The sequence below is a fragment of the Neopsephotus bourkii genome, unplaced genomic scaffold (genome assembly GCF_033783945.1).
Source record: "Neopsephotus bourkii isolate Nb327-2 ecotype Australia unplaced genomic scaffold, CSIRO-AGI_Nbou_v1 NB_369, whole genome shotgun sequence".
Classification (NCBI taxonomy): domain Eukaryota; kingdom Metazoa; phylum Chordata; class Aves; order Psittaciformes; family Psittacidae; genus Neopsephotus; species Neopsephotus bourkii.
In genome coordinates, this window is record NW_026900875.1 from 1,411,583 (window position 1) to 1,437,382 (window position 25,800).

The following is a 25,800-nucleotide window of genomic DNA, read 5'->3' on the forward strand; positions in this document are numbered from 1 at the left end:
ACATGTTAGCAGACTGTGAGAAAGTGAGCCAGACCCACCACCCTCCTCCCTGCTATCAACTCAGAGGAACCCAGTGCTGCTATTTCAGTTCTGTGCTGTAGGAAAATAGGGATCAATAACCCATCTCCCAGCCCTCTATCCAGACACATGGTAGGAAACAGTGCCCATGATTTCAAGCTGGATTTTCACAGCCTGTGATGCAGAGAGGAGATGCTGGGCAGAGCTCTGTCCCTAACTCAGCTCCCATCTGCCTGCTGTGGAGTCTCTGCTATGAAGATGCGCTCTCTCAATCCAACATCTAGTGGGGAACGGATGATTCTTCACCCTTTTTAAAGCAAAAGTAACAGATCTGTTATTCTTTCTGTATGTCAGTTGAACCCAGATTTAATTGCTATTCCCGGTGAACAGGTTGCTTCTCTCTCCTGCTGCCACTGCCCCTATCTTCAGTGAAGTGCTAAGGTTATAAATAATTGAAGGGCAGAATCTCATCTTCTGCAATTTGTATTCCTTGATGGTCGGGGTCTGTCTCAGCCCATGAGGCTGCACAGGCCATGGCTGAGCAGCCGTTGGGGTGAGGGACAGTGTGAGAATCCCCCTGGAAGCACAGGCCCGTGTGGCAGGGACTAGCAAGCAGCATAATGTTCCTCTTGGAATAAAAGGCTCAGGGCACAAGCTCAGTACATATCAAAGTTTTATTTTGTTTCAGGAGGAAGGTTACACAGAACCATCCTTCCGTGACATCGGGTATTTTACAGAATGTAGTATCAAAAAAGAAATATATATATGTATGTATATATAAAAATACCTTGCAGTTACATGACAGCCAAGAGTACAGTTCTTAGCGTGTCTGCAAGTTTAACCTTCCTTAGGCCTTGTGCTCCTCTGCATGCTCTACAAATGGCTTTTGGGTTATGCCAAAATAGCTGAGTGGTTCATTCACTGTTGACTCCTTCTTTGCATGGTAAAACCAAAGGAGGAGGAGGAGGAGGAGAGGTCCAAAAAAGGCTACAGGCATGCATGAGGACAGCAGGCAAGTTTTGCGTGTGGCTTACAGCTATAGGAGAGCTTTGCTGGCAAGTGAAGGAGATTGTCCTTACTGAAGGAGGGCCAGCTCGCCTAAACTTGTTCCTTGGTGGGTTTACTTGTTTGTGTGGACCATGGAGAATGGCTGGGGAGATATGAATACTTCATGTGTGATAAATGAGCTAGGGTCAGTCTAGAATGGCTCGGACATCTGCAATAGGCCAGTGGATCCTATTAGAACACTGAACACCATCAACAACCTGTAAATAAGCCAAACCAATGGCCTTAAAAGCAGTTAGAAGGGATAAGGTTCATGAAAGAATGAATGCACTGCCATACGGGACTACCCAGGCCCCTACAAAAGAGGTGAAACCACAGGAAGGACGCTTTGTCTGAAATGATTCTGCTGAAAATAAGTATTGCTTAGGTACAGCAGGTGTGATGCTATCTCACTTGTTGAAAACTTTCCTTGGGAGGACTGCTGTGGCTGGAAATCATTCCAGGTGCTGGTCTGGAGGAAGACCGGAGAGGGCTTGAGGTGATAGAGGGTTGGAGAAGTTCTAGTGGCTGGAGGTGAACGTGACAGTGAGTCCAAACCCCTCTCCCTGTCTTTGTGTTTTCTGTGGGGCATCCATCCCACACGGTGGGATAAGCGTAGCCCGTTTGAGCTGGTGCTGTCTTGGCAGCCATGGCTGAAATTTAGGGCTAATGTGGATACCTCCTTACATCCCTGGGGCCAGGCTGACATCACCTGAGATGCCATCAGGCAGGGACATTTGTTTGCAAACAACAATAATAGCAAACCCTCAGGGCTGTCTCACTGCTCCTACCTTGCACAGAAAAGGTGTTACACAGAAGGGGGGGGCTGTGAGATCCAGGCCTGCTGAGCTGGGTTTTCTGCACTGTCTGTAGCCTCTGCAGCTCCTGCAGTTGTGTCTGATGGGAAGATCTGGCTGAAGAGCATGGGTATGGGGACAATTCTCTGCACAGCCCAAAGCTTTGGTGGCAGGGAAATGCTGCCTCCATCGCTGTGCCTTTGTCCTGGCTTAGAGGGAGGCTCCCCAGGGGTGTGGGTGAGGTTTACAGATGGGCAGCACAAGCTGAGGATGCCAGCTGAGATCTTGCCCTTTGCTCCATTCCTCCAGCTCCCTAGCAAGCATTTCCTAGGAGTGCAAGAAAAGGGATGTGGGACCAAGCAAAACAAATGATGTGGAGGGCTGGCAAAGGCCTGGCGCGCACTGAGCGTCGTGGCTACTGCTTGCGAAAGACCAGAGTCTGGAGCACATTAAACAACAACAACAAAAGAAAGGGAGCTGTGGCAGCAGGCTGCTTAGTCACTCATCTCTCCAGCTCTGGATCTAGAAATGTCCACCTCTCCGAGGAGCCCGTTTTCTTCTCCACCCAGTCCACATAGTTGGAGACTTTAGTGTACACACCATAGACCTGCTTGCTCCCGCACTCCTCTGGGCCACCCCATGAGACCAGCCCTTGGGCCACCCACCTCCGGGTTCCCGGGTCCTGGATGACGAAGGCTCCTCCGCTGTCTCCCAAGCAGGTGTCCTTCCCACCTTCGTAGTAGCCGGCGCAGAACATGTTCTCAGTCACACTGTAGTTCCCTGACCGTGACTCATAGCTGGTCTTGCACTCTGCGTGCAGCACCACCGGCAGCTTGACATACTGCAGGATATCGGACAGTGTCCTCATGCCTGAGCTGATGATCTCGTCCACCGTGATGTTGGGGTTGGAGATACCCCAGCCAGCCACCAGCCCCAGCGTGTTGGGGTGAGGCCCCTCCAGCTCGTGCTCAAACTGGGGCAGGCAGACAGGCATGACATAGTTCCCCATGGTCACCTTCTCCTTCAGTTTGACCAGAGCAATGTCATGGTTGTAGTTCTGAATGTCAAACTCCTCGTGGAGAATGATCCTTTCTACTGTCCGGTTGACAGCTTCCATCTTGTTCCTCACATCGTGAAGGGCCAGGTAGACAGTGACGTGCTCCTTGGAGACGGGGATGACGGTCTTGTCTCGGCGCTGGGAGCGCAGCACGTGGGCAGCCGTCAGCACCCAGGAGTCCGAGAGCAGGGCCCCGCTGCCAAACCATTTGTCGTTGGGCACCCGGGACATGTCCTCCACCACAATCAGGGCCTGCCAGGGGAAGAAGCCGGGCTCTGCGTTCCGCCCGCCAATGATGCGCTTGATGATCCCTGGCAGAGGACGAGCTGGCCGGCCACACACTGCGGGCAAAAGGGACAGGACAGTTACTGCCCACTTCAGAGCTTTGAGCAGGCTGGACATTACACCTCACTGCCTACACTAACAGGTCTTTGGAGTGAGTCTGGAAAAGGAACACATCTGTCCTCCTGAAGGGTTTTGCTTCCTAAAGTCAAGCCCAGCTTCTTTTGTGTCTTCCTTTCCCTGATGGAACCATTCCTAGTGGCAGTGGTTTGCCTTCTTGGAAAAGGGGTGGAAAAGGGGAGTTGAGCTGTTGCCCACTGGGCATGAATATGGTCAGTCAGAACTGTGTGCAGCACACCGCGGAGCCTTGGAGGCTTTCATCCAGGGTTAGCTATCCTAAAGCTGCACCAGATCTCCTAACACTGAAATCAAGCATGGATTCAGCGAAACACGTGAGCCAGGGTGGGACTTCAAGCATGTTAAGAGGTATCAGACCATAGTCTTGGTTCACATCTATGTGATCTGTGCTCCAGATGAGGACATGGTGCTACCAGCTTCCTTAAGAAAGGGCAAGTGGAGGAATCCTTCTGCTATCTGAAAGACCTGGTGATGCTATGATTTCTGCCAAGCCTGGACTGAAGTAAAATAGGGCTGTACTTAAGGGTTGTACAGTTGAGCTGGTAGGTGGGACAAGGAGGTGGCTTGAAGGCTAGCCTGTACTTTGCAATTCCTCACTTTGCAGTTCAGTTTCTGGAGGCATTTGGCTGGATACACACCACTTCAGAGGCAGAAAGGCCAAATGAGTAATCCTGCATCCTCAGTATGCTCTTCCCAGACCATTCAGCCCCTTGCCTGGCTCCTGCTCAGTGTGCCAAGAAACCCAGGGGAATGCCGTTTGGAGGCGTTTGGAAGAGGACTGAAGCCTGACATCAGCCCAGCCTCACCCCTTGCTCTGAGACCTCTCATGGGATCTGTGGTCTCATGGCCATGGCATTTGCCCTCCCAGAGTAGCTGTGGCTGGGGAAGGCTCTGCTGTGGGATGTTGCCTAGCACCATGGGATTTACTCTTGCATCTCAAGTCCTCACAGTTCTGGCAGCCAAACCATCATCCCTCTGCTCAGCTCCTCAACAGATCTAGAATCAGTACCTGAAAAGCCCTGACAGGCTGCCTCCAGCAGCTTTATCCAGCTTGCCCTTCTACTGCTGGGAGAGTCCTGTGCTGCAGCAGCTCACGTCCTGGTCTCATCCCTCCATGTCTGCAAGGGGAACCCATATCCTCTGTGGAAAGTGCCAGGACTCTGCCCCAAGGCCGCTTGTGCTTCAAGGTGGGGACGCAAAGCCCCACAGGAAGGCGGGATTTGGGCTAAAAGTCAACCCTGCAACCAGGGCAGGAACACTAGGATCTGCTAACATGGGTTTGTTGTGGCTGGGGTCTGCTGCTAGGAAAACTGTGACTCCTGCAGGGAGGGGAGGGAGCATGGTGAGTGTCTCTGCGTGTGCTCCACTCCCCTGCCTTTCCCAGTGCAGCAAGGAATAGAAAGTGTGCTCAGGCAAATAATTCCTGTGTCCCAGCCCAGCTGGTCTGCTGCGCTGAAGCTTATGGCTGTCCCAGGAAGATGGTTTTAGAGGAAGTGCATCCAGCCAAATATTTATTCTGTTAAATTACATATCAGAAATGCTGACCAGGCTGCAAATGCTCCCACTAATGGCAGCGGCAGGCACAGAGCTGCCTGGAAGAAGAGTTCCTATTGATGGGGAGGTGGCGTGAGACACGGGGAAGATCTGAAGAGCAGCTGGCCAGCTGCAGCCTGCAGATCCCAATCTCAGGAGAGCATCACCCTCTCTCTGGGATTTTCCATTTTCCCGAAGCCTCTTTGACTTCTGTCACTAATCAGAAGGCCTGGAAGTGGCCCATGAAAGCAGCTATGGCCCCAAAAGATGTCCCCATATGCTCCCAGCTCAAATTAGTTCAGGCTGAAACATCAAGGAGAGATGCAGGGAGCAGCCACCACAACAAAAGCAGCCACAGCCATGATCTCAGACCTCCATGAGATGCAGGGAATCTGAGGGGGTCCCTCCTCTGGCCTTGCAGTTGTGCAGTGTGGCCAAGAGCAGATACCCTGCATGAGGCTGAGCTGCCTCCCCGACCCCAAGGTGGTTGTGGCTGCAGCAGCTCCACAGCAGCTGGGTCCCTGCACCTCTCTGGAGAGCTGTTCCTGCACATCAGACCACAGCTGCACCCAGGGCTGCCTCCAGCCCCCCTCCCGCCTGGCAGCCGCAGCTGGCCCCATGCTTGGCTATGGCCAGCCAACATCCCAGGGACTTTTGTTTAATCCCGAATGGGCGCCTGGCCTGGAAACTTGCTGGCTGCAAACATTTCTGCTACTGCTCAAAGGCTTGGGCTTTTCCTTCCCTGCAAAGCGGCGGGGTTTTTGTGCAAGGCTTGGAGAAGTGCTAATTGCTTCTGCATGTGGACACATTGCTAATGGGAGCTGACAGCCAGCGGTGCTGGGCAGGTAATGCTCTGCCCTTGGCTGAAGCCAACTCCGGTGATACTAAGGGTTGAACACAGCCAATGGCTCTGTCCTGGGCTCCTGGTTTCCTTGACTGTTGGAGTGGGGAGCTTGGGGTGCCCTGACAGATGGGGTGGCTATGACCCACTGCTGTCCTGTACTGACAGAGACATGCCCTAATCACTCCTGCCCAGTGCCACCACTGCACCCTGACCTTCTGGTCCAGCTGGGATAGCAGGAGGCCTCTGACCCCACCACCTTCCTGTCCATACATTGGAGCAGTTGTATATATATACCTAAGGCATATTGCATTGTCACCAGGGAGCAAGGTCCCTGCCTAGAGAAATAATATGTCACATCAGGAGGGGAGACATTCTCTGATGGCACATCCCTGCCTTGCACCCCTTGCCATGGGAACTGGCCACCCCAGCACTAGTACCTGGTCGGCAGGATGGCAGCTTGGTCCCCAGCTCTTCACTCCTCCATACACCTGATGCATCACATGTGTAAGTGGCTGGAAAAGAGCAAAGCGTTAGCTGGGCTGTGGTTCTGGCATGAGGGGTGTCTTCTGCAAGGAGATGTTGGCCAGCTCCCAGGTGCGCTCCATTTTACACCCTCTGTGCTCCATTCCCTGGCGGCCCTGCATCCATGGCCATGCCACATCCTCAGTTTCATTGCCTTGAGTTGTCTGGAGGGCTGTGCTGTACCCTCAGCCTTGGCTGGCAGTGCTGCTCTGGTAATGCTGCCAGTGACTGTTCTGCAAATGCATACATGATGCTGGGACCAGACCCATGGGGCCAGCAGATATTGCAGGGGGGATATAAGCAGGGAGACAGGAATGTGAGGAAATCCTTTGGCTTTGCATGCTGAGGGAGGAAAAAGAGCTAGCTCTGAAAGATGTAGAGACCTGGGATGCTTGGCAAAGCACTCTGTGGTGTCTCAGTGGTTGTGGAGCAGGGGTTAAGGGGGAAACTCTGCCATGATCCTACTGCTGTCTCTTCGGCTTTGTCTGTGCTGGACGGTTGGGTGCTGAGGTGAGGAGCCCTTTCTGAGACTGCTGGCCCTGCTGCTCTCTGCTGCAGCATCTCCTTTCAGAGACACAGAGAATTCCATATGCTGCAGGGAGCAGACGGCAGGGTAAGAAGGCAGAGTGCAGAAGAACAATCACACTGCTTTGCCGAGGCTGTGAAACATGCAAAGCACCAGACAGTGCTAACTCCCATCCTACCTCATTGCAGAGCAGAATGTGACCAGTCTCGCAACCCAGGCAGTGCAGATGCAGGGTACGATGTGTGTAGGCTACATCCACAGCCTACTGCTTGCAGAGCATCCCGGAGAGTCCATCCTAAGCTTTCCTCGCTTGCAAATACACACATGCATGGCCACACGCCCCCCCACACCATGCCGTGGGGATGCAGCCCGGTCCCACTGCTCACCGGTGTTGTTGGGGGCCATGTGGTAGTAGGGATGCTGGCAGTGGTACTGGATGGTTGCACGGTAGGTGGTCAGGTTGTTCCTTGAGGAGAAGGTGACAAAGCCATGCTCCAGCTCCGGCGGCGCTTTGCAGTCAGCAACTGAAAGCCAACACAGAAGGGGGGTTGAGCCCTGTGCTGCGTCTTGGGTGAGCAGTAATGCTGGGCTTTGGCACGTGATGGTGGTCCTATGGGGCAGAATGAGGGCCTGTATAGTCCTGTACCCCATTTCTCTAGGGCACTGTAGGGGGCACAGCCTGACATGGTCTCAGATGGCAGCAGGAGGCTATCCCCAGGCAGAGCAGCCTGGCCTCCTGAGCACCCAGCACTGCCACCCTGCAAAAACAGGGCATGCAGGCAATAGTGCTGAATACCAACAGCACATCTCACCCACGGGCTGTATGGAGAATACCACTTATGCTGGTGGAGAACCCAGCCCTGGGAGCCCCTCCTGTGCACTTCGTTTAGTGCAACATCTATGCTATACTGCTGAAAGGGGAAGAAACCTTCTCTGGCAGGTGATATCCATTGAGAGATGGTCCCAAAGTATGTCATTGCATCTGATATGGGCAATGGTTGGCAGGGAAAAGCAGGCACTGATTCACTAACTTATACCATGCATCAGTGGAGCTTCTTTATGCACAAGGCTTTGCTGAGTGCATGGCCCCATCCCTCCTGCCCTGGGTCTTGCTCACCATTCGGTGCTGATAAGCATTTGCAGATCAGGCTAAGCAACCCGTGGCTCTGGCTGCCTGCAATGGCAGGGGATGAAGGACACTGAGAGTGTGGCTGAACTGGCCTGGGAGGCCAGCAGATGTTGGTGAGACCTCACCTGCTCCACCCTCAGGACATGGGCAAGGTTAGCTCTGCTTCACCCATCTCTGGTGTGGGCTCAGGGTACGATGGAGAAGGTTGCCATTTCCCTTCCCCGTGTCCTGTTCATGGTCTCCCTTTCTCCCCCAGATCCCTCACAGTGCCCTGCCCTGCCCAGCCTCTACTCCCAGCTTGTCCCCTGAACTGGGCTTGCGCCACCCACCCTAGGAAGGAACCAAGGCTGGGAGGTGGCTCATCCACCAGAACCATGGAAACTGCTTCTCCATGTTGGGGGGGGCAGTTCACAGAACACCCAGGTGATGCTGTGCAACCTCCCTCCGCCCTGTCCAGGAACTGGGGCCTGATCCTGCTGGGAGATGTGGTGCTGTGGTGCTGAGTTCTGCCACATTTGAGAGGTTGAGTAGGGGATGGGTGACTTTGCACAAAACGGGCCCTGTGGATCAGGGATGATGTGAGCTCCGTGGGTCTCCATGTGCTCTAGGATGCAAAGGGGGTGGGACAGGAGGCAGAACTCCTTTACACCGTGATCCAGGCTAACTAAGAGAGAATTCCCTAGGAGTGGTACCTGGACCAGAGACATGTACTGATGCTCAGGATTGCCTAATTGCTTGAATGAAACGAAACTCTGGAGCTCACTGTTCACCAGGGTCCCCTCCACCCACTGTAAGGACAGCAGGGGTTTGTGAGGCAGCCAGGTTGGGTAGAGGCTCTGGGCACTTGTGCCTTGCAGAGGGGCAGAGGAGGGGACACAGGCCCTTCTCCAGACCAAGGGGTCCTTGACTGAGCTTTCCTGCTCAATTCCCAGGGTACTTGGGTGAACCGTGCTCCTGTGCCATGGTACCAGAAACCATGGGGCATTTGTAAGGAACTGGGGGATGCTTGGGTTTGCAGGAAGGAGGGAATGGACACTGGGAGACCAGCCTGGCTTGCACATCTGCTCTGGGGTTGTTTATAGCTGCAGGTCAGCATCCACTGGCCTGCACCGTGCATCCTCTCCTTTTGTGCCCCCCAGGCCTGCAGCAGGCCTGATGCCTGGAGAATGGGCTCTTGCACAGAGGTGTTACTCCAGCAGTGTCCTGGGTCCTGCTGAAAGGGTGAGCACAGGAAGTTTGTGCTGTGCACCTTTCCAGACTTTTCCCTCAGGAAAGTGGCCATTTAGTATTAATGTCATTGTAGGAACAGAGAACACATCCCAGCATCCTCCCAGTGAAGCCTCTGGTGCCTTGGCGAGTCAAGGGTGCATGCTCATGCCTCTTGGGGACATGAGTGGGACCAGACACGAAGCTCTGACCTCCCCCAGCTGCAATCAGCTTGAGGCCAGATTGTCTTCACCTCTGCTGGGCCAGCACTGCAAAGAGAAGCAGAGGAGCATCCATCCCCCTGTGCTGGAGCCAGGGCTCAATGCTTGCCGGAAAGGGCTGGTGATACCAACCCATCTTCCAGACCTCCTTGCCCGGAGGGCTTGAAAGGCACCAGGACTCTCAGAGAGAAAAAAGGAAGGAGTGTTTCTTATTTGTGATGCTGGGCCAGGGAGGAAGGGCAGCCAGGGAGGAAGGGCAGCAGGAGGCTGAATCCAAACAAGCAACCAACCAACCAGGCGGCCATGCCGCGCTCCTTTTGTAACCGCTGCCTTGAGGGGGGAGCCAGGCTGGCTGGGGCATCTGAGTGGAAAGGGAGGGATGCAGAGGACGTGCTGGGAGCTGGTGGCAGCACATGGTCCCCAGGCAGTGGGGCTGGGCAGACACTGTTCCCGTGGAGTAGGGTGACAGCAGGGAAAGGGGATCGATTCCAAATTTCCTTCCCCTTCTCGAGATGGAGTTAAGAAAGCACCAGACGCAGGGGATTAAGAGCGCCATGCCAGTTAGACAAGCCACAGAGATGGGTTTGGCAGCCGGACCAGGGGCAAAGGGGACGTGCCCTCGGTACCGGATAGATCAGAGGGACACAGAGACGGGCTGCCCGTCGTGGCGGCGCAGCCGGCACCAGCCTCACGCGGCCACTTGCTCCGAGCCGGCTCTTCCCTCTGTCTGGTTGTCGGCTCTATCTGCAGCTGCACCGAAAGCAGAGGAGAAGGAGGAGAGCAGAGAGAAAGCCCGATTAGTAGATGAGCAGAGAGAAGCATGCAGGAAACCCAGCCCCCAAACCACCAGCAATCGTTAATGAGAGCCCAGCAAGCCGTGCCAGTGTGCTGCGGGTGCCGGCGGAGCCAGGGCTGTGCCGGGGACCTACTCGCTCTGCTTGCCCAGGGCAGCTTGGGGACAGGGGCTGGGAGAGGCTGTCACGGGTTTGTGTTCAGACTGGCCAGGCCACGGAGCTGGATTTTATCCACCTTGGCTGAGAAGTTTTCTATTTTCTGCATTGCCTTCTAAAAGTGTTTTTGCTTGTGCCCTGCCTCTCCCACGCATCCTGGGGAGGTGGGAGGCATTGCACTTTGGAGGCCTGAACTGCCCATTTAGGGGCTTCTTGGCTTTCCCCAAAAAGTCCTAGAAATTTAGTGTAGTGAGTCATACCACACAAGAAGGGATCAGTTCCAGCCCGTCTCGAATAATGTAGGTAATCATTTAAAAAAATAATACTTCCTGGGATTAAAAACATTTGTTCTTTTTCTCTGGTCAATGCCAGTTTTCATCTGGTCACTGTTTAAGCTGGGTAAAATCAATGGGAGACTGGTAGTGAGAGTTGTAGAGTGGGGATTTCCTTGGTAGGGCAAGGGCATCTCTGACCCCACAATTTCTAAGGAGCCCTTTCAGATACAAATTGATTTAGCAGGTCTGAGAGCCTCACAGTTTTCATTTTGAATGAGAAAACATGAATTAAAACTTCAGAAATGCTCTTCTGAGGTAAGATCCACAATATGATTAAAAGAAAAAGGATCTGCCCAGATGATGAGAGCCTGGATCCTAACATCCCCTTAGAGAATCTCACCCTGCCTCTCCTGGAAGGTCTTGGGACCTTCTCTGGGTGTGCTTGCTGCTTTTCTCCTCTCTGGGACAGCCTCACAGCAGGCTGAGCAGCAGTGAGCACCTTCCTGAGGGCTGAGGGTGTTTGGGGGAAAGGAGAAATGTTTTATCGGGTACATCTGCCAAGCCTGAGCTGAGAGAGGAGCTGGGTTAGATGAAAGAAGAGGTGATGCAAATCATCACCTGTCCTTTCAAATGGCATCTCCTTTCTTCTCCCCTTTTCTCCTGTTTTTAAGGTTTGCAAATATTTGGGCAACTTTTCCCTTTCACTTGGCTGAGCAGCACCCAGTTTAGGCTAGTGCCTGGGACCTCTCTAATACCCTGGGTCTTAGGAGCCTCCACTGGGAAGGAAATTTGTACCAGGAATTAGATTACCCCAAGTTGTGTCAGATACATCCAACAGACCCAGCTCTCAAGAGCCAGGCTTGCTCTTTCTTTGAGAGGCAGAGAGCCAAGCGGCTTGCAAATCAAGTTATACGAGTAATCTAAATAAAAGCACCAACCTCCTGCTTGTGGCATTTGGAGCGAGCCTCGCTGTTATCCAAGAATGAGCCAAAAGAGCTTTGCAGTTACGTAGCCTCTCTGGCTGGGTTTGAGTCTCTGAGTAAGGAACTCCACTCTGGCAAGGCAGCTCCCTTTAGCATGAAATTATTTCATCAGGACATTGGCAGGGTGGGGAAGGGTGTTCTTACTTTTGCAGATAGGGATCTTGTTACTCCACGTCCCATCCTTTAGACACTCAATCTGGAAGGAGTCACTTTCCAGGTTATCCTGTGCAGAAGATGCCAGCAAAATATTACCATCAATGTACATGACGAGAAAATCAGTCTCTCCATAAACTGTCAATTTCTTGGTGATAAGTCAAGCTATATCCAGAGCCTCCTGGAGGAGGACTCTTCCAGCTAAATATTCAATATTATCATAATGAAAATCTTGAAAAGTTTTATTGTTGCCTGCATCTCAGTGACATGCTGAATGCAAAAACCCCTGGAGTCATTTATTCCTATTCTAGGTGCTGGGATGGGTCAGGAGGCAGCTGTGCAGGAAGGATGGGGCTGGGAGGAGATCAGAGAAATACCCAACTCCATGTTGGAAGTCAAAGCAAGCTACTGGTTTGGAGGGAAGACAGCCACCCCGTGAGTCACCCACACTCCCTGTGGCTCTCAGCTGTTTCCCAGAGAGGGCCTGCCAAAATCCCAGCCCCCTTGACTAGCTGAAGCTGTTCCAAAGGCTCAGAGAACCTCCTGGTCTGCAGGGCTGCCCAGGAAGCTGAGCCAGAGCCTGCCTAGGTGGAGAGCAGGCACGGTTCTGGCAGCTCCCCTGGGGCTTTTACTGACTTCTTCCCTGGCAGAGGTGCCAAGCCTGGCATTCTGTGAGACTGGTGGCTCTGGATGGATGTTGGAGGGTGGCTTGGGAAGGAGCCATCTCCTCTTTTCCTCTGGAAAGCAAAGGTGGTGGCTCTCAGAGGATGCTTATTCCTTGCCCCTGGGAACTGGGTAATTGTATGTGGATTATGTTCACTCTCCCAGAGGTGCAATGGCTTTGGGAGGAAGGACCCCACCCTTTTCTACCCGGGTGCCCAGCTCTACGTGGTCACCCCATACCTTCAGTACTTTGTATCCGGTGTTGCAGCTGATGACAACCTGGTCTTTGAAGGTGTACTTGGCTTGGGAAGGCTCGATTTTCCCATTGATTGGTGGTTGCACCAGTGGGCATGGGTTTCCTTTGAATAAAAAGCAAATGAAGCAAACCAAAACTCAGCTGAATCAGTAACAGGAAGTGGAGGCCCAGCTCTGCCACCCAGTTCATGTCACACAGCCCAAGCATCCCTGCCCTGCTCTTGCTGTTAGCCTGCACTGGCTTGGTCAGCCAGACTCTTCTCCTGGAAGGAGTGGAGGCTCCAAGTCTTTCCTCTAGTACGTAATACCCTGGATTTGGGCAAAACCCAAATTATTAGCCCAAATACTAGCTGGGAGCGATTAACAGTAACTTGTGCAATTATCCTGCCCAAATATGCTCTGCTTTGCAATGTGGTCTTGTTTCAGGGCTCATCTCAAATAGGGAAAAAAATAGAAAGGAGGTTCCTTGTTATTTTATTCCACTCCTCATGTGAATTCTGGAGCAGACCTTTTCTGGAGACGGGATCGTGGACCACCAAATTCATGTTCTCCACCTGCAGCGTTTATAAAACCCTTCCCATTGCCCAAGCCCAGCAAACAGAGGAAAGCATCAGCAGTTACCAATAGCTGTGTATGACAGCTTCCAGCCCCTGTTCTCTCCAGAGTTGTCACTGTGGAAGAGGATCTGAACACTATTGGTTTGGGTTTCAATGCGTCCTGGGGACTTCTCTCCACAGAAAGGGCCAAACTCCCTATTTCCAGCTTTGATCTGCCAAGGCAAAGAACAGTGGGTGGTTTGAGGGGGATCTTTGATCCCTGAGGACTGCTTCACCCTGAGGCTAGCTAACAGATGGGGCTGTGGTGGGGTCGGTGGGACTTAAGCATCATGTGTTGGGGGCATGTGAACTGAAAGAGGGTCACTATTGCCTGAGAGGGTCAAAATCAGATGTGGTAAGAGACATGGGGTCAACTGTGCACTACTGTTTAGACAAGGGTGATTTTGGTCCCATCACCAGGGCACTGGGGAAGTGACAGGAGTGTGAGATGGGAGGAGCATGCAGAGCCCAGCTCACCTTGATGTAGTCATAAGGACAGGTCACCTCGGGGTGGTCTTCCACATCGAAGCTGTCCTCGAAGCTAAGGGTAATGAAGAAACCCTCCTCCAGCTCGATACGGTACAGGCAGTCCGAGCTCTTGGGGTAGGGGCTGGGGAAGTCGGCGCTGGTGACCACCCCGCTCCTCTGGGTGTACAGGTTGTCGCTGCACTCCACTGAAACACACCCATGGCTCTCTCAGGACCCTGCCAGCCACATCCCAGCCCTGACCACTCTCAGCAGCCTTCGCAATGGACTGGGGTCTGCTGGACCCAAATATGGGACTGTGCAAGGGGTCCAATCTCCAGATATGCCTGTGGCACAGAAGTCCTGGGCTGTGAGCTAATGCCAGGTAATCTATATGATGCAGATTCTGAGCTAAAACTAAACCTTTTAATGTCTCTGACTTGAGAAGCACAGCCCATAGGAGAAACCACATCTCCTTTCCCCGCAAGAGACCTGCAGGCCTTAGGCACTCTCCAGTCCCATGCTATTGGTGTGTAGGGGAAGAGGCAACTTGTTTGCTCTGGCAGCGAAAGAGGGCAATTTTGCCTGTGTTTGGTAGGTCTGCTGCCTGCTCAGGGACCCCTCTGTGTGACCATCTCCACATCCAAGCTGTGCCTAGGTAGTACCTTTGCAGGTCCTGTTGTCGGAATGGAGGATGTAACCGAACCTGCAGGAGCAGTAGTACCCGCCAATGTAGTTGTGGCAGTAGTGGTCACATGCCAGCTCCTCATCGCTTTTTTCCAGGCACTCATCCACATCTAGGATGGAGATAACAAGGAAGGGAGGTCACCCTGCAGCCCTCCACATGTCACTCCTTGTGGTGACATTTGCCACAACACTGAGAAGCTAGTTGTCCCATATGGCACCCAATGAGTCCCATATGGCCCAAGGGCTGCATACAAGGACTTTTCTTGCTAGGGTCCCCAAAGCTGGCCTGGGATATGATCCCAGCAAATTTATTTTGCCACCCTATGAGGCTGGCCTTGCAAGCTGAACTGCTTCTTACCCACGGCAGTGTAATGGGCATCAAAGCCGGTGAAGCGTTCCTCGTTGGAGAAGTCAGACCTGAAAGTGAGCCCCATGTAGGGCCCTGGGGACAGGATCACCTGCTGGCCAGGAGCCTGTTCTGTGTCTGTGGTCTCCCTGCCGCAGAAGGTTGCCAGCTCCTGGTCCTCAGCTTCAATCTGTTATCAGAAAGAACGGGTGAGTGCTTCGCAGGGCTTGGATGTCTGCAAGCCAGAGAGCTTTCCTGCTGGAGGTCAGGCTTGGAGTCATGCTCTGCACCTCAGAGCTCACATCTCTGCCTGTGCTTCCCCAGCCTGCTCCCTGCCAGGGCTCTGCAGTATCTCTCTGGGGCAGGCTGCCCATCCAGCAGCCTTTGCCAGCCACAGCCTAAGGATGCAGCTCTGGGCCCCTGGGTGCCGTGTCCTGCTCAGTCTTGTGCTGCCTTGGCTCTTCCCAGACCACCTCTGGAACAGCAATTTCCAACCATTCCCGCTTCATCCACCTCACCTTCTGCAGGCAAGCAGGGACTCCGCCTGCTCTGCCCAGAGCTTCTGAAGCAGATGATGAGAGCAGGCAGCATCTGGGATGTAAGGAAGAGTTGGGGGGTGTAAGGGGAGGATGCGGGGAAGAAGCCTGTTTGGGAAGTGGGATGAGGATGTAGCCAGGTGGTGGGAAGAAGGGGTGTGAAAATCAGCCCTGAGTGTCATTTCCACTCAGAGCTATTGGCACCTGAGACACTCCCCCTCGCCTCCTCCCTTGGCGCAAACACTGATGTGCACAGCAGTGTCTGCATGATGCCTGTGCTGCTGGGAGGGCACTGGGACCCCAGAGAAGCCCCTGCCCATTGGTTCTGCATCAGCTCAAAGCAGGAGCTGTAATGTGAATGGCGCTTCTGTCCCCTGTGCTGGCTTGGATCAGCTGGGTCTTGTCCCTGCCACCCAGAGTCCCTGTGTGGCTCCAGATCTCCTTTGGACTCTGAGCTATGCATTCAAGAGGGCTACAGCAGGGCACCAATGGGAAAGTGTGTCATGTTGGCACATCAGCATGCTCACTAGTGCCTATGTGCATTCCTTTAAAACACAGCCTCACCTGTGTCTTAAAGCACTGTAATCCCTGCAGAAGAGCCTCCAGTTTTCCCTGGAAACCCCCTTTCCTCTTTTTTCCTTGCCATTTTCTCAAGGACCATTTCAGCATTGACCCCAACTCATTCTGTACCTCTCATCTCCAGCCCCTGTCTCAACCATAACCTCTCCCAGCTGGTTCCCAGCATCCCGCCTGCTTTCCCCCAGGAGATATGAATATGAATAACCCCTAGTCTGAGGAATGCTATGAACACCACCACAGCAGCCTGCTGCCTCTGGTGCCAAGCCAATGCAATTGAGGCCATTATGAAGCGTGCAGTCCCCAAGCACATGCCTGGGGAAAACAGCCGCCTGCTCTGGGACCCATGGCATCCCAGAGGTGTTGAAACACCATCCCCAGCTTGCATGGCCTCAGAGGCAAGACTCTCCTCTGGCTTCATCCCCGTCTCCTGGAGACCCTCGGGATGCGCTGGCTGGGGAGGGTCTGGGGCTGAAAGGGAAATTTCCCAGGGCTGAACAAGCAGGCGGAAACTCGCTCACACCAGGGAAAGCCAACATGGAAATGGCAACTCAGCATGCCTTGACATTGCCTCCAGATATTTTCCATCCTCTCATACAAGCTGGAGCTGGCCAGAAAAGAGAGAGACTTTCCGATGATAAATTTTGAGAATTTGGAGAAAAAACATGTGCCTGCAATGGGACAAAAACCCAATTGAATTTTAGTTTTTTTGTGTGAAACAGTGTTCTGGGAAAAAAAAGAAAAAAAAGGAAAACAAGTAATTTGGGATCCATCTGGTTTCAATCCCTTTGAAATATACTGTGGCGCTTTAGAATCTCTTTTAAATTTGAAAGAAAGCTTGTTTTGAAACGAAGTAGTGTTTCAGACTGACAAACGGGAGCGCCATCACTAAAAGCAAAGGAAAATGGCATTTGGCCCCATCATGCAGTCTTGGCTGCGTAAGCACGCGGCATGCAGCCTTTTGTGCAGGAACTGATTTTTCTTAAGGGAAGCTGTGGGAAGGAGCAATTTCCAGCCAACTCCTCTGTGCAGGGCTGGTGGCTGTCACTTCTGCAGGGACACATGGACCATCATGTGGGCTCCCATCCCTCTCCTCCTGCCCTGGTCGGTGCAGGACCTGCAGCGCAGCATCACTGAGGCACAGCAAGACCTGCCCTGGTGCCCCATGTCTCGGCCTAAGAATGCTCCTGCCATGGGTCCAGCCCCAACACTGCCACCAGCATCCCTGGATACAGCCCCAGATTGGCGGGATGAGGCCCCGGAGCTGTGGTCTCCTTGATGAAGGTATCCAAGGCCTCTTATCTGTGATGGGTCCCATGCCCCAAGCCACAGGGAGCAGAGACAGCCCTCCAGCAGTAAACTAAACAGAGAGGTCATCATCTCTGGTTAATATTTGGTGCTGCTGCTGAGGACTGTATACTTTTTTGTAGATCATTTACATCCAGCAAGCAGGCTGGTAATTAAATCCTGGTTGTTTGTTTGGAGTTTCTCCCTCTCGGGTCACGATGTCGACGTTTTCACTAGAGAAGATATGTCCCTGAGGGAAATATCAATTGCCGCAGAGAAATTCCCTATAAAAATACGCTGAAAGAATCCTCCTTTGAAAAATAAAATATAGTGACACTCTCGTGCCTTAAATTTATCCTTGCCACTGCCTGCCTCCTTATTCTCTTGTTAAGATTTCTGCCTCTCTGGATGGAAGCAGATGGGGGTCCCTCACTGGCTGTGGCTCTGTCCCCCTGCCTTGTGGCTTGGGTCGTGGCTAAGAGATATAGTGACTCAAGCCATGTGTCCCCTTCTGTCCCATATCGATTTCCCCCTTTGGGGCAGGAGCTGGGGTGCTGCCCCGGGGTGTGAGTGATGCTCCAGAAATGCCTCCTGGAGCGGGCGGGTTAACGCAACACCAGGAACACCAAGGGGAATTTGGCCCCGTGGTTCAGCGTCTGCTGCTGGAGAGGAGCAGGCAGCCGGCAGTACGGAAATGCAGCCGCCACCCCCCCCCTTCAGTCCTCCAGGAATGCACTAATTGGACTGATGCAGGCCAAACATACCACTTGTAATATATATAAATGGCTCATTAGGCAGAGGAATCACAGCGCTGGGCTGAAGACACTGGGAACATGACATGGGGAGGATACACTCAGAGACAGGGAAGGGCATGAAACAGCCCCTGTCTCACTGCCTCACAGTTAGAGTGCACACAAGAAGCCAACACCCAGATGAATGGGATGTTTTTGCAAAATGACTGCTGCTGCTGCTGACTGCTGGAAATGAAGCAGGGATGAGAGAGGAACCTCACCTATGTCTCCTAAAGATCCTCTCCCCAGTATGCATGCATCCTCCGCCTGATAGATGTTAAGGGTCCTTTCATGTGCAAACATGCACCTGAATTTCCACAGGAACATACATGGCAGCCATGCCATGGGGGAAAGCGGATGACGCTGGTTTCCCCTGCTGTGGAACTGGCTCGGTGTCTGGAGACCATCCCCTCCCATGGGCTGCTGCACCCACGTAACCTGGTTTCTTTCCTTCTTGGGGAGGTGCAACGAGAGCCCCGGCAGGATGATGCAGTGCTGATGGAGCTGCTGGTCCACAGCTGTGCAGGGGGTGGTGGGTACCACCATACTCTCTGTGCAGAGCCAAAAGGATGGGAAAGGTGAACAGTAAAGCCCTAGATACTCCCAGCTGCCTCTCAGGATTTGATATGCTCCTTTTGGGACTCCATTCCCCTGGGGCATAGATTAAACCCTGACTGAGGCCTGTAAGAAGATGCTTTTCTCCTGAACCTCCCCCAGTTCATGCTAACTCCCCATTTGTGCCCTCTCCCCCTCCTTTGAGCAGAGGAAGGTGTAAATGGGTCCTGTGCCATCTTCTCACAGCCCCAGGCTGGACATACACTGCCCTGAACGCAGCATCAATCTCCTTCCCTGGTCCTGCATGGCCCCTGTCAGTGCTGAGTTGAGCACCGAATGCTGCTGAGTGTTCAGAGCATCATGGCATGCAGCCCTGCCCCATGGGAATCACCTGTGGCAGGGGATGGCACACTGTGAGCCCAGGACACTGCATGCAAAGCTGGTCTGCTATGCACCCTAAGCATTGTGCCAAACCTCAGGGGGATGCGGCTCCATCACATCACATAATGCAGCTCTCCTTCCCGAGCACTGCTTCCTGGGGTGGTGGCACTAGCTGGTGCTCTGCCTGCAGCCCTGTCTTCCCAGCTTGGCTCAGACCCCTGTTTTCCTCTCACCAGCCCCTCACTGGGGCTGGCAAAAACTGCCTCCTGTGCTCAGCTGGGCCTCTGGCCACCCGCAAATTTACTATAGCCACTGATTTTGCCTAAGATGCCTGGCCAGCTCCTTGGCACCCACACATGGGGTTAGTAGGAGTCCTGTCTGCGTGAGCACTGGATGGCACAGATCCTCCCTGGGACACGATCAGGTTTCAAGCATGTGCCTCCCTGAATCAGGACTCAGTGATAGGGATCTGGGTGAAGAGATGTAACCCCACGAGCACTGTGGGCCATCAAGGACTTGCCGTGGTCTGACTGGGGGAAAACCTGTCACTATAGGTCCACCTTCACTTCAGCCAAGGAACTGGTCCCAAGCTGGCTGCCAAGCCCTCGGGGGTTGATTTCATTCCAGGGCTTGACTGAGCAATGTGCACAACCTCATGGACAGGACCCCAGGCTCAGATCTCCCTAATAAACCTGGGGATTTACTCGTGAAGGCTGCTCAGAAGTCAGAATTTCATCTCCCATCTCTGATGCTCCACTGTGGCTTCATCTCCCAGCTCCTTGCCCCAGCGCTCCTCAGTGGTGCTAGTCAGGTCACTTAACCCAATTTCCCAGTCACAGCTGTGGCTTTTGGTGTGCCCTGGGCCAGTGCTGGAGGGTTGGGTACAAAAGCACTCAGTTGCTGGGTGACACCAGAAAGGAGCTGGGCAAACCACAGTGAGGCCCCCTGCAAATGACGAACCCCCAAATCAGCTCTCTGGGGACAGCAGTGAGCTGGGCAGAGCCTACCGAGGAGCATGGCAGAGGGCAGGAGCCAAAAGCCCAGCACAGATGACAGCTCCTTCTGCATCCCCAGGATCTGGCACATGGCTGAGGGCAGCCATCCACAACCTGGGGAGACGCTGTCTCCAACTGGCTTCCCAAGGCAGTCTATGGCTGGTGTTTTCTACCTGCATGGGCCTTCTTCAGATGGGTATTTTGGGCTGGCTGTTCCTCCTGGCTCACTTCCTTACTGAAGGACCCCTCCCTGCCATCCCCGTTTGCACAAACAAGCTTCCTGACCTATAAGCATTTCTTTATGAGCCATGATCTTTTTATATATATACACGCAGGCACGCATGTGTGTGTATATATATATATAAAAATAAACAGCTATTGTTTTAATTAGCCATTGTTTCAGAGCTCTGGAAACTGTTCCCTTCTGAAGACCACCCCGAAGGCAGAGATCTGCACGAGTTACAGTTCAGCTTGCCTTGAGCTTGCCACTCAGGATGATTTTCCACACTGCTTGAGAACTTGGGTGTATAGGCAGCCAAGGAGATATGAAAAGCAAAGGCCAGGGCATAGCACCTTTCTGCCTACCCTGAGCTGGACCCCCACCTTGCACTGGAGCTGTTCAGCCCTTATTTTGACCTCCTTCTTATGGCAGACAAGATGATGAAGACCCTGATGCAGACCTCAGTCAGACCCATGGTCAGAACAAAAAAGAAGGTGTTTCTTCACACACACACAGAGGCATGTAATCATATATTTAACCTGTGCTGCTCTCCCCTAGAGGATGCTGCAGAGATTAAAGTCACCCATGAGTTCAGAAAGCAATGGTAAAAGTTCATGGAGGGGAATCCATTGAGCACCATCTGACACAGAGATGTGTTCTATGGCTTTCTGAGCATCTTCACTGGGAATGAGAGAGTATTACAGAGAAGCCTCTATGTGTGTTGGCTCTATACTTATGTTGTATAGTCATGCACTGTTGGCCTCAGTCAAAGAGCAGGATGACACTTTTTTATGTCTTGCACTGATGCAGACAGAGGCTGAGCACACAAACACAGGGAGGGAAATAGCCAGAGAGTCATTTGCTGCCCTCCTTAACATTTCCTAGGCTGGTGGTTTAGCAGCATCAAGATTGGACTCCTACCCAGCAGGGTAGGCTATGGGTCTCCCATAATCCATCCATTTTCACACTTTTCAAATGCAATTCTGTGGTGAAGGCTCCGCAAGCTGAGTTATAGCCCCAAGCAATTTTATACAGCTCAGATCTAAATCCCTGTGAAAAATGCCGCCTTCTTATGGAAATCCAGCGGCAGGGAGAGCTATGGTGCCAAGTTGGCACCATGGCCGAATAACAGGGAGCATTATGAAAAAGGAAAAAAGAGCAGGGGGTGACGGGTGGGAGGAGGGGTAAAGCTTAAAATGGGGAAAGTTTCCAAGAAATCCGCTCCTTGAGCTTATTGGGTTTTTAAAGCAATATATCTCTATATATGTCCCTGGCCCTTGTGCTTGGAGAAGATCCAGGAGAAGCAGAAAGAACTAATCAAACCTCAATGAGAGCTGTTAGTAGCAGAACGAGTGCCAGCACAAAGGAGAAATTAAAGCAGCGAACAACAGATTCTAGAGGAAAAAAAATTACTAATGTTTGCTTTGTTTTACTAGGGCAGGAATAAAGCAATAATTTCAGTTAGCTGGCAGCTAGCACCAGGGCTGAGTTCTGTGGTTCCAGACCTGGCTGCAACCTCCACTTGCCTCTGTGTGGAGGAGCAGGGTGAGGCTTGTGCCGGGCAATGGGGTAAGGCATGTTCAGCCAGGCAAACCTAGAAAGCACCTGCTTGCTATGCTGGTCTACTAGAAAGCACCAGACCTGACCAAGTTCAAAGGGATGGAGAACACGGGATTGTCCTGGATACAAATGAGGTCTTTGTTTGCAAAGACCTACGGTGCAAGAGACAAGGGTGCTCTGTGGCACTGCAGTGTGTGGCCCACTACAGTTTCTGATGGGTTTCTGCCCAGCAATGAAGCAGACTGGAATCTTCTGTGGTTTGGCCTTGAAAGGTCCTGGGAGCCTCCACAGCTTGTCTGTGCTGCACATATTTGTCAGTAATGGCCCCGAAATTTGTATCTCAGCTCTGAAATGGGTTTGCATTAAACCCAAGGGAGCCTTTGGGTCTGTGCCCTGCAGCTTGTGGGAGGTTCTGCTTGCAGGAGAGCAGCCTCAAGCTCAGGTCTAACCTTTACCTTTGGCATCCCTGGGGGCTGGAAAGGGTGTCTCAGGAGCCTGCAAGCTGCAGCCAGAGATGCAGGCTGGCTGCAAGGTGCACCCACAGCCATGGCCTGGCAAAGAGTGTCCAACTCAAGGATCCTCCTTGCATGTGGCTGGTATCGAAGTGGCATAGGCTGAGGGTTTAGCCACAGGAGTTCATCAGCCATGGGCATGTAAATCCCATTGGGTCCAAAGAGAATGAGGTGCCCAAATATTGTCAGAAATCTGTCCTCTGTATGTAAGTTCTGAATCTGGTGTCCCATTCATTGTTAGCTCAATGGTATGTTGTCAGCCTACACATGCTCTCCCTGTTGTCCCATGGACTGATAAATCCTGTGCCCACTAAATGGGAAAAACTGGCTTGTTCCCAGCTTTTCCAGCACTACCCTCTCTTAGCTGGCCAAACAGGTCTGCTGTCTACCACACCATCTGCCCATGATATCACAGCTCACCTTCACATAGTCGTATTCACAGAGGTAGGAGGACTCCAAGTCAAAATGCATGAAGTACAGCTTGATTTTAAATCCCTCAGGCACAGAGATGTTCCATGTCACTTCTGAGTCACTGGGATAGGAATCTGGGAAGTTGGGAGACTGGATCTCCCCAAACATGTCCGTCAGCTCAATGGCATCCACTGTGTAGAGCACCAAGGCACAAAAGGCCCATGTCATAGAGTACCTGGAAAACATATGTGAGATGAAATGAAACTCTGGCAATGCCAAAACCTGATGAGGTCTCAAGCAGGTTGTGTAAGGTCACACACTCCAAACGTCTGGGAGAGGAGGTGCAGCACTCTGCCACCAGGAGCAACCCCTCTGCCAAGCCGCAGGGAGGTGGAGGTGAGGGTGGGATCTACACGTGGCCCCTTTGAAAGGTGGATGACGCAGGTGCCACACAGGATGCAAAGGCACCTCCACACTTCTCAGCTCCAGGCACCATCATGAGCTTGGTGTTTTTCGTGCTTCTGGGAGCAGCAGCCACTGGCAACAGGTCCTTTAATTAATAGGGCTCTGATGGGCAAATCTTCATTTAATGGAAGAATAAACATAAGGATGCTTAATAAAATAATGCTGCTTTCTAAATCAGTTTAATGAAAGTATCACGGCAATAACTGCTAAGTACCATTATTATCACTTTGCCTCGTCCTGCCAAATTGGGATTGTTGGGTCTCAATAAACAGCACACATCTTTGCAGCTGGGAAAGGATGGACTGGGTCTCCAGCAGTGCAACCCAGCATGTTATGCTCCACTATCCTCTTCTCTTCTCTTCTCTTCTCTTCTCTTCTCTTCTCTTCTCTTCTCTTCTCTTCTCTTCTCTTCTCTTCTCTTCTCTTCTCTTCTCTCCTCTCTCCTCTCTCCTCTCTCCTCTCTCCTCTCTCCTCTCTCCTCTCTCCTCTCTCCTCTCTCCTCTCTCCTCTCTCCTCTCTCCTCTCTCTTCAGTTCTTAGGGTACCACTCACCCCATATGGAGAAGCACACAGAGGTTGAGATCCTTAAAGATCTTTTGTCATCAAACTCAGCTTTTAAGAAATCTCAGCCTGAAGAGTTTGTCCCAACTTTACTAACTTTTGTCCCAGAGGAGGGCAGAAAGGACAGGTAAATCAGTGGCAGTCCACCTGACTTCACACCACCCTCGAGCTCCATTTGAGCATGAAAGCAAGCATAAACCACATATTTCTCTGTGCAGCGTGAGAACACTGCCTGTGCTGGAGGTCCAGACACCAAAGCTGGTGCCATTGCATGGGATTCAGAAGGAGGAGCAGACCTCTGGCACTTTACACCCAGTGGGGTGCAGAAAGGAAAAGAAACATGCAGGAAATTAGAGCCATTAAAGATGGAAAGTTATGCTTTCTAAAAAGGTACTAAGGCCTGGCAAAGACTTGTAGGTGTGTATTACAGGCACTGGAACTGCTCACATATACGTGTACACCTGGTTTCAAAATCAGACTTGATTTGCATATGCTGGTGAGGAAATTGAAGCACTGTTAGTGGATTATTTTTAACCTGTGTTCTTTCAAAACCAGGGCAGTAGATTTCTGGGACTCACTTGTGTAGTTCCATCACTTTTCTCAGCTCTTCATTACAAACCAAAGCTAATAGGAACTGAGAAATTTGAATTGATTTTTCTTTCAAGCACAGTGAGGTTGAACATGCCTTTTTCTGACAGCTTGTCTGAAACCACAAAAATGTGTGAAGGGAAAATCTGTTTCTCCTCTGGACAGGGTACATGCCTGGGGCTGGATGCTCAGCTGGTGAAAATGGGCATCTCCTCCTCAACCTGAATGGGCCTTTTGCGGCGCAACTCACTGCTTTCCCTTTAAACAGGGGAGGTAAAACAACATCAAACTACTTTCCCATGCCAGGAAAATCTTAACCTCACCTAAAAGTGATAAATGACCGTGGTGTACACAGAAACCTGAAGCCCTTGCAGCGTGTCCAGCCTCTCCCACACCTTTTGCCCATGGACCATGGCAGAGCAGTGTGCCCCAGCTGCATGCCGATCACCCGAGGATTCCTTGAGCTCTGTCGGGATGCTGGCACACAAACAGGCTGCAGCACGAAGCTGAGGCATAAGCAACGCCTGGTTCGCTTGCAGATAGGGAAACCAAAGCCACGGTCATCAGAGGGAAACCTTCCCCAGAGGGATGGCCCCCCTGCTCGGCCGTGCCTGAAACTACGGCATGCGGGTCAGCCCGTTGCAGAGGTACTCACCTCATTTTGCTGCTAGGAGGGTTTGCTGGTGGGTTTGGTGTGGAGGATTGCCGGCTGGTTTGCAGGGGACGGCTTTGCCTCCTCCCGAGTGCTCCGCTGTCCGTCTTATCTCTGTCCGGAGATTTGTGAGCGTGTGTGAGCCTATGTCTGTGTGCGCCTGGAGTTGTCTGGCATTTTCCATGCAGGTCACGCCTTCCCCTGCCTGCAACCGTTCCGCACATCCCCACAGGCACGCAGGCAGACCTGCCTGCATTGGAACCGTCCTCCCCGCCCGCCTGCCGCTCCCTCCTCTCCCGCCGCCCGTGCGCTCCAGCAAAAGCTGCGGCGTTCAGTGAAGTTTTTGTCTTCCCTAATCTCCAGAGTTTTGTGTGTGTGTTTGTGCCCATGCACATTGTGCTTTCTCTCTCTCTCTCTCTCTTTTTTTTTCTTTCCCCCTATAGTCTGCTTTGCCAGATGGCTAAAATTTGCCTCTCAATAGGGTCGGAGGCTCCAGCAAAAACAAAAGGCAAGAACGTGTGAAACAAAACCTGTGCTGGGAGAAGTAGCTTTAGTGGTGGTGCTGCAGCTGGGATTGGTGCTCGGGACTTGCTTTCAGCTTCCCACTCAGTGCTGTGCATCCTTTGGGATGGGAATCTGGTTTCCAAGAAACTTCTGAGTTGTGACAGTCTGAATAAAATCAAGACCTAGTTTGCAGCCTCCTGCAGGACTGAGGAGTGGCTGGGTTCAGCGTTCTGTCCCCGGGGCAAAAGAACAGCTTTAGATGCGGACTCTGCTCAGGAGTGAGAACTTTAAACACCAAAGTTACAGGTTTTGAGTCTGACTCCCTCTTGTCGAGGAAACAGGTAAAAACATGAACGCTCCTCACTAAACCTCGGGAGGTACATTCCCCTTCTCTGTGCCAGGCACAAACCAACTCAACCCTCTCGTGTCGGCATAGCTAAGTGGGAAGATCTCCTTGGGCTGCAAACAAGAGAAGAGCCTGTAAGAACTCAAAGGATGCAAGTGACTCTGTTGTCCA

General features: G+C 52.3%; 1 protein-coding gene across 3 annotated transcripts; it reads right to left on the reverse strand.

Annotated features, from left to right (window-relative positions):
• Nucleotides 1-678: 678 nt before the first annotated feature.
• On the reverse strand, nt 679-25,183 carry MASP1 (MBL associated serine protease 1). Of its 3 annotated transcripts, none has more exons than XM_061348834.1 (11): nt 24,783-25,183; nt 22,524-22,749; nt 14,703-14,880; nt 14,323-14,454; nt 13,670-13,866; nt 13,218-13,365; nt 12,582-12,700; nt 11,670-11,748; nt 7,148-7,285; nt 6,151-6,225; nt 679-3,257 (listed from the first exon to the last, which is right to left on the reverse strand). In XM_061348834.1, exons 1-11 carry the CDS (start codon nt 25,172-25,174, stop codon nt 2,362-2,364), a joined length of 2,580 nt encoding a protein of 859 aa, XP_061204818.1. In that variant the 5' UTR covers nt 25,175-25,183; the 3' UTR covers nt 679-2,361. The 3 variants fall into 3 exon arrangements, with proteins under 3 accessions (XP_061204818.1, XP_061204819.1, XP_061204820.1); XM_061348835.1 differs by lacking the exon at nt 24,783-25,183 and adding an exon at nt 23,531-23,645; XM_061348836.1 differs by lacking the exons at nt 679-3,257; nt 6,151-6,225; nt 7,148-7,285 and adding an exon at nt 9,504-10,067 and having other exon boundaries at nt 24,783-25,038.
• Nucleotides 25,184-25,800: the final 617 nt, after the last annotated feature.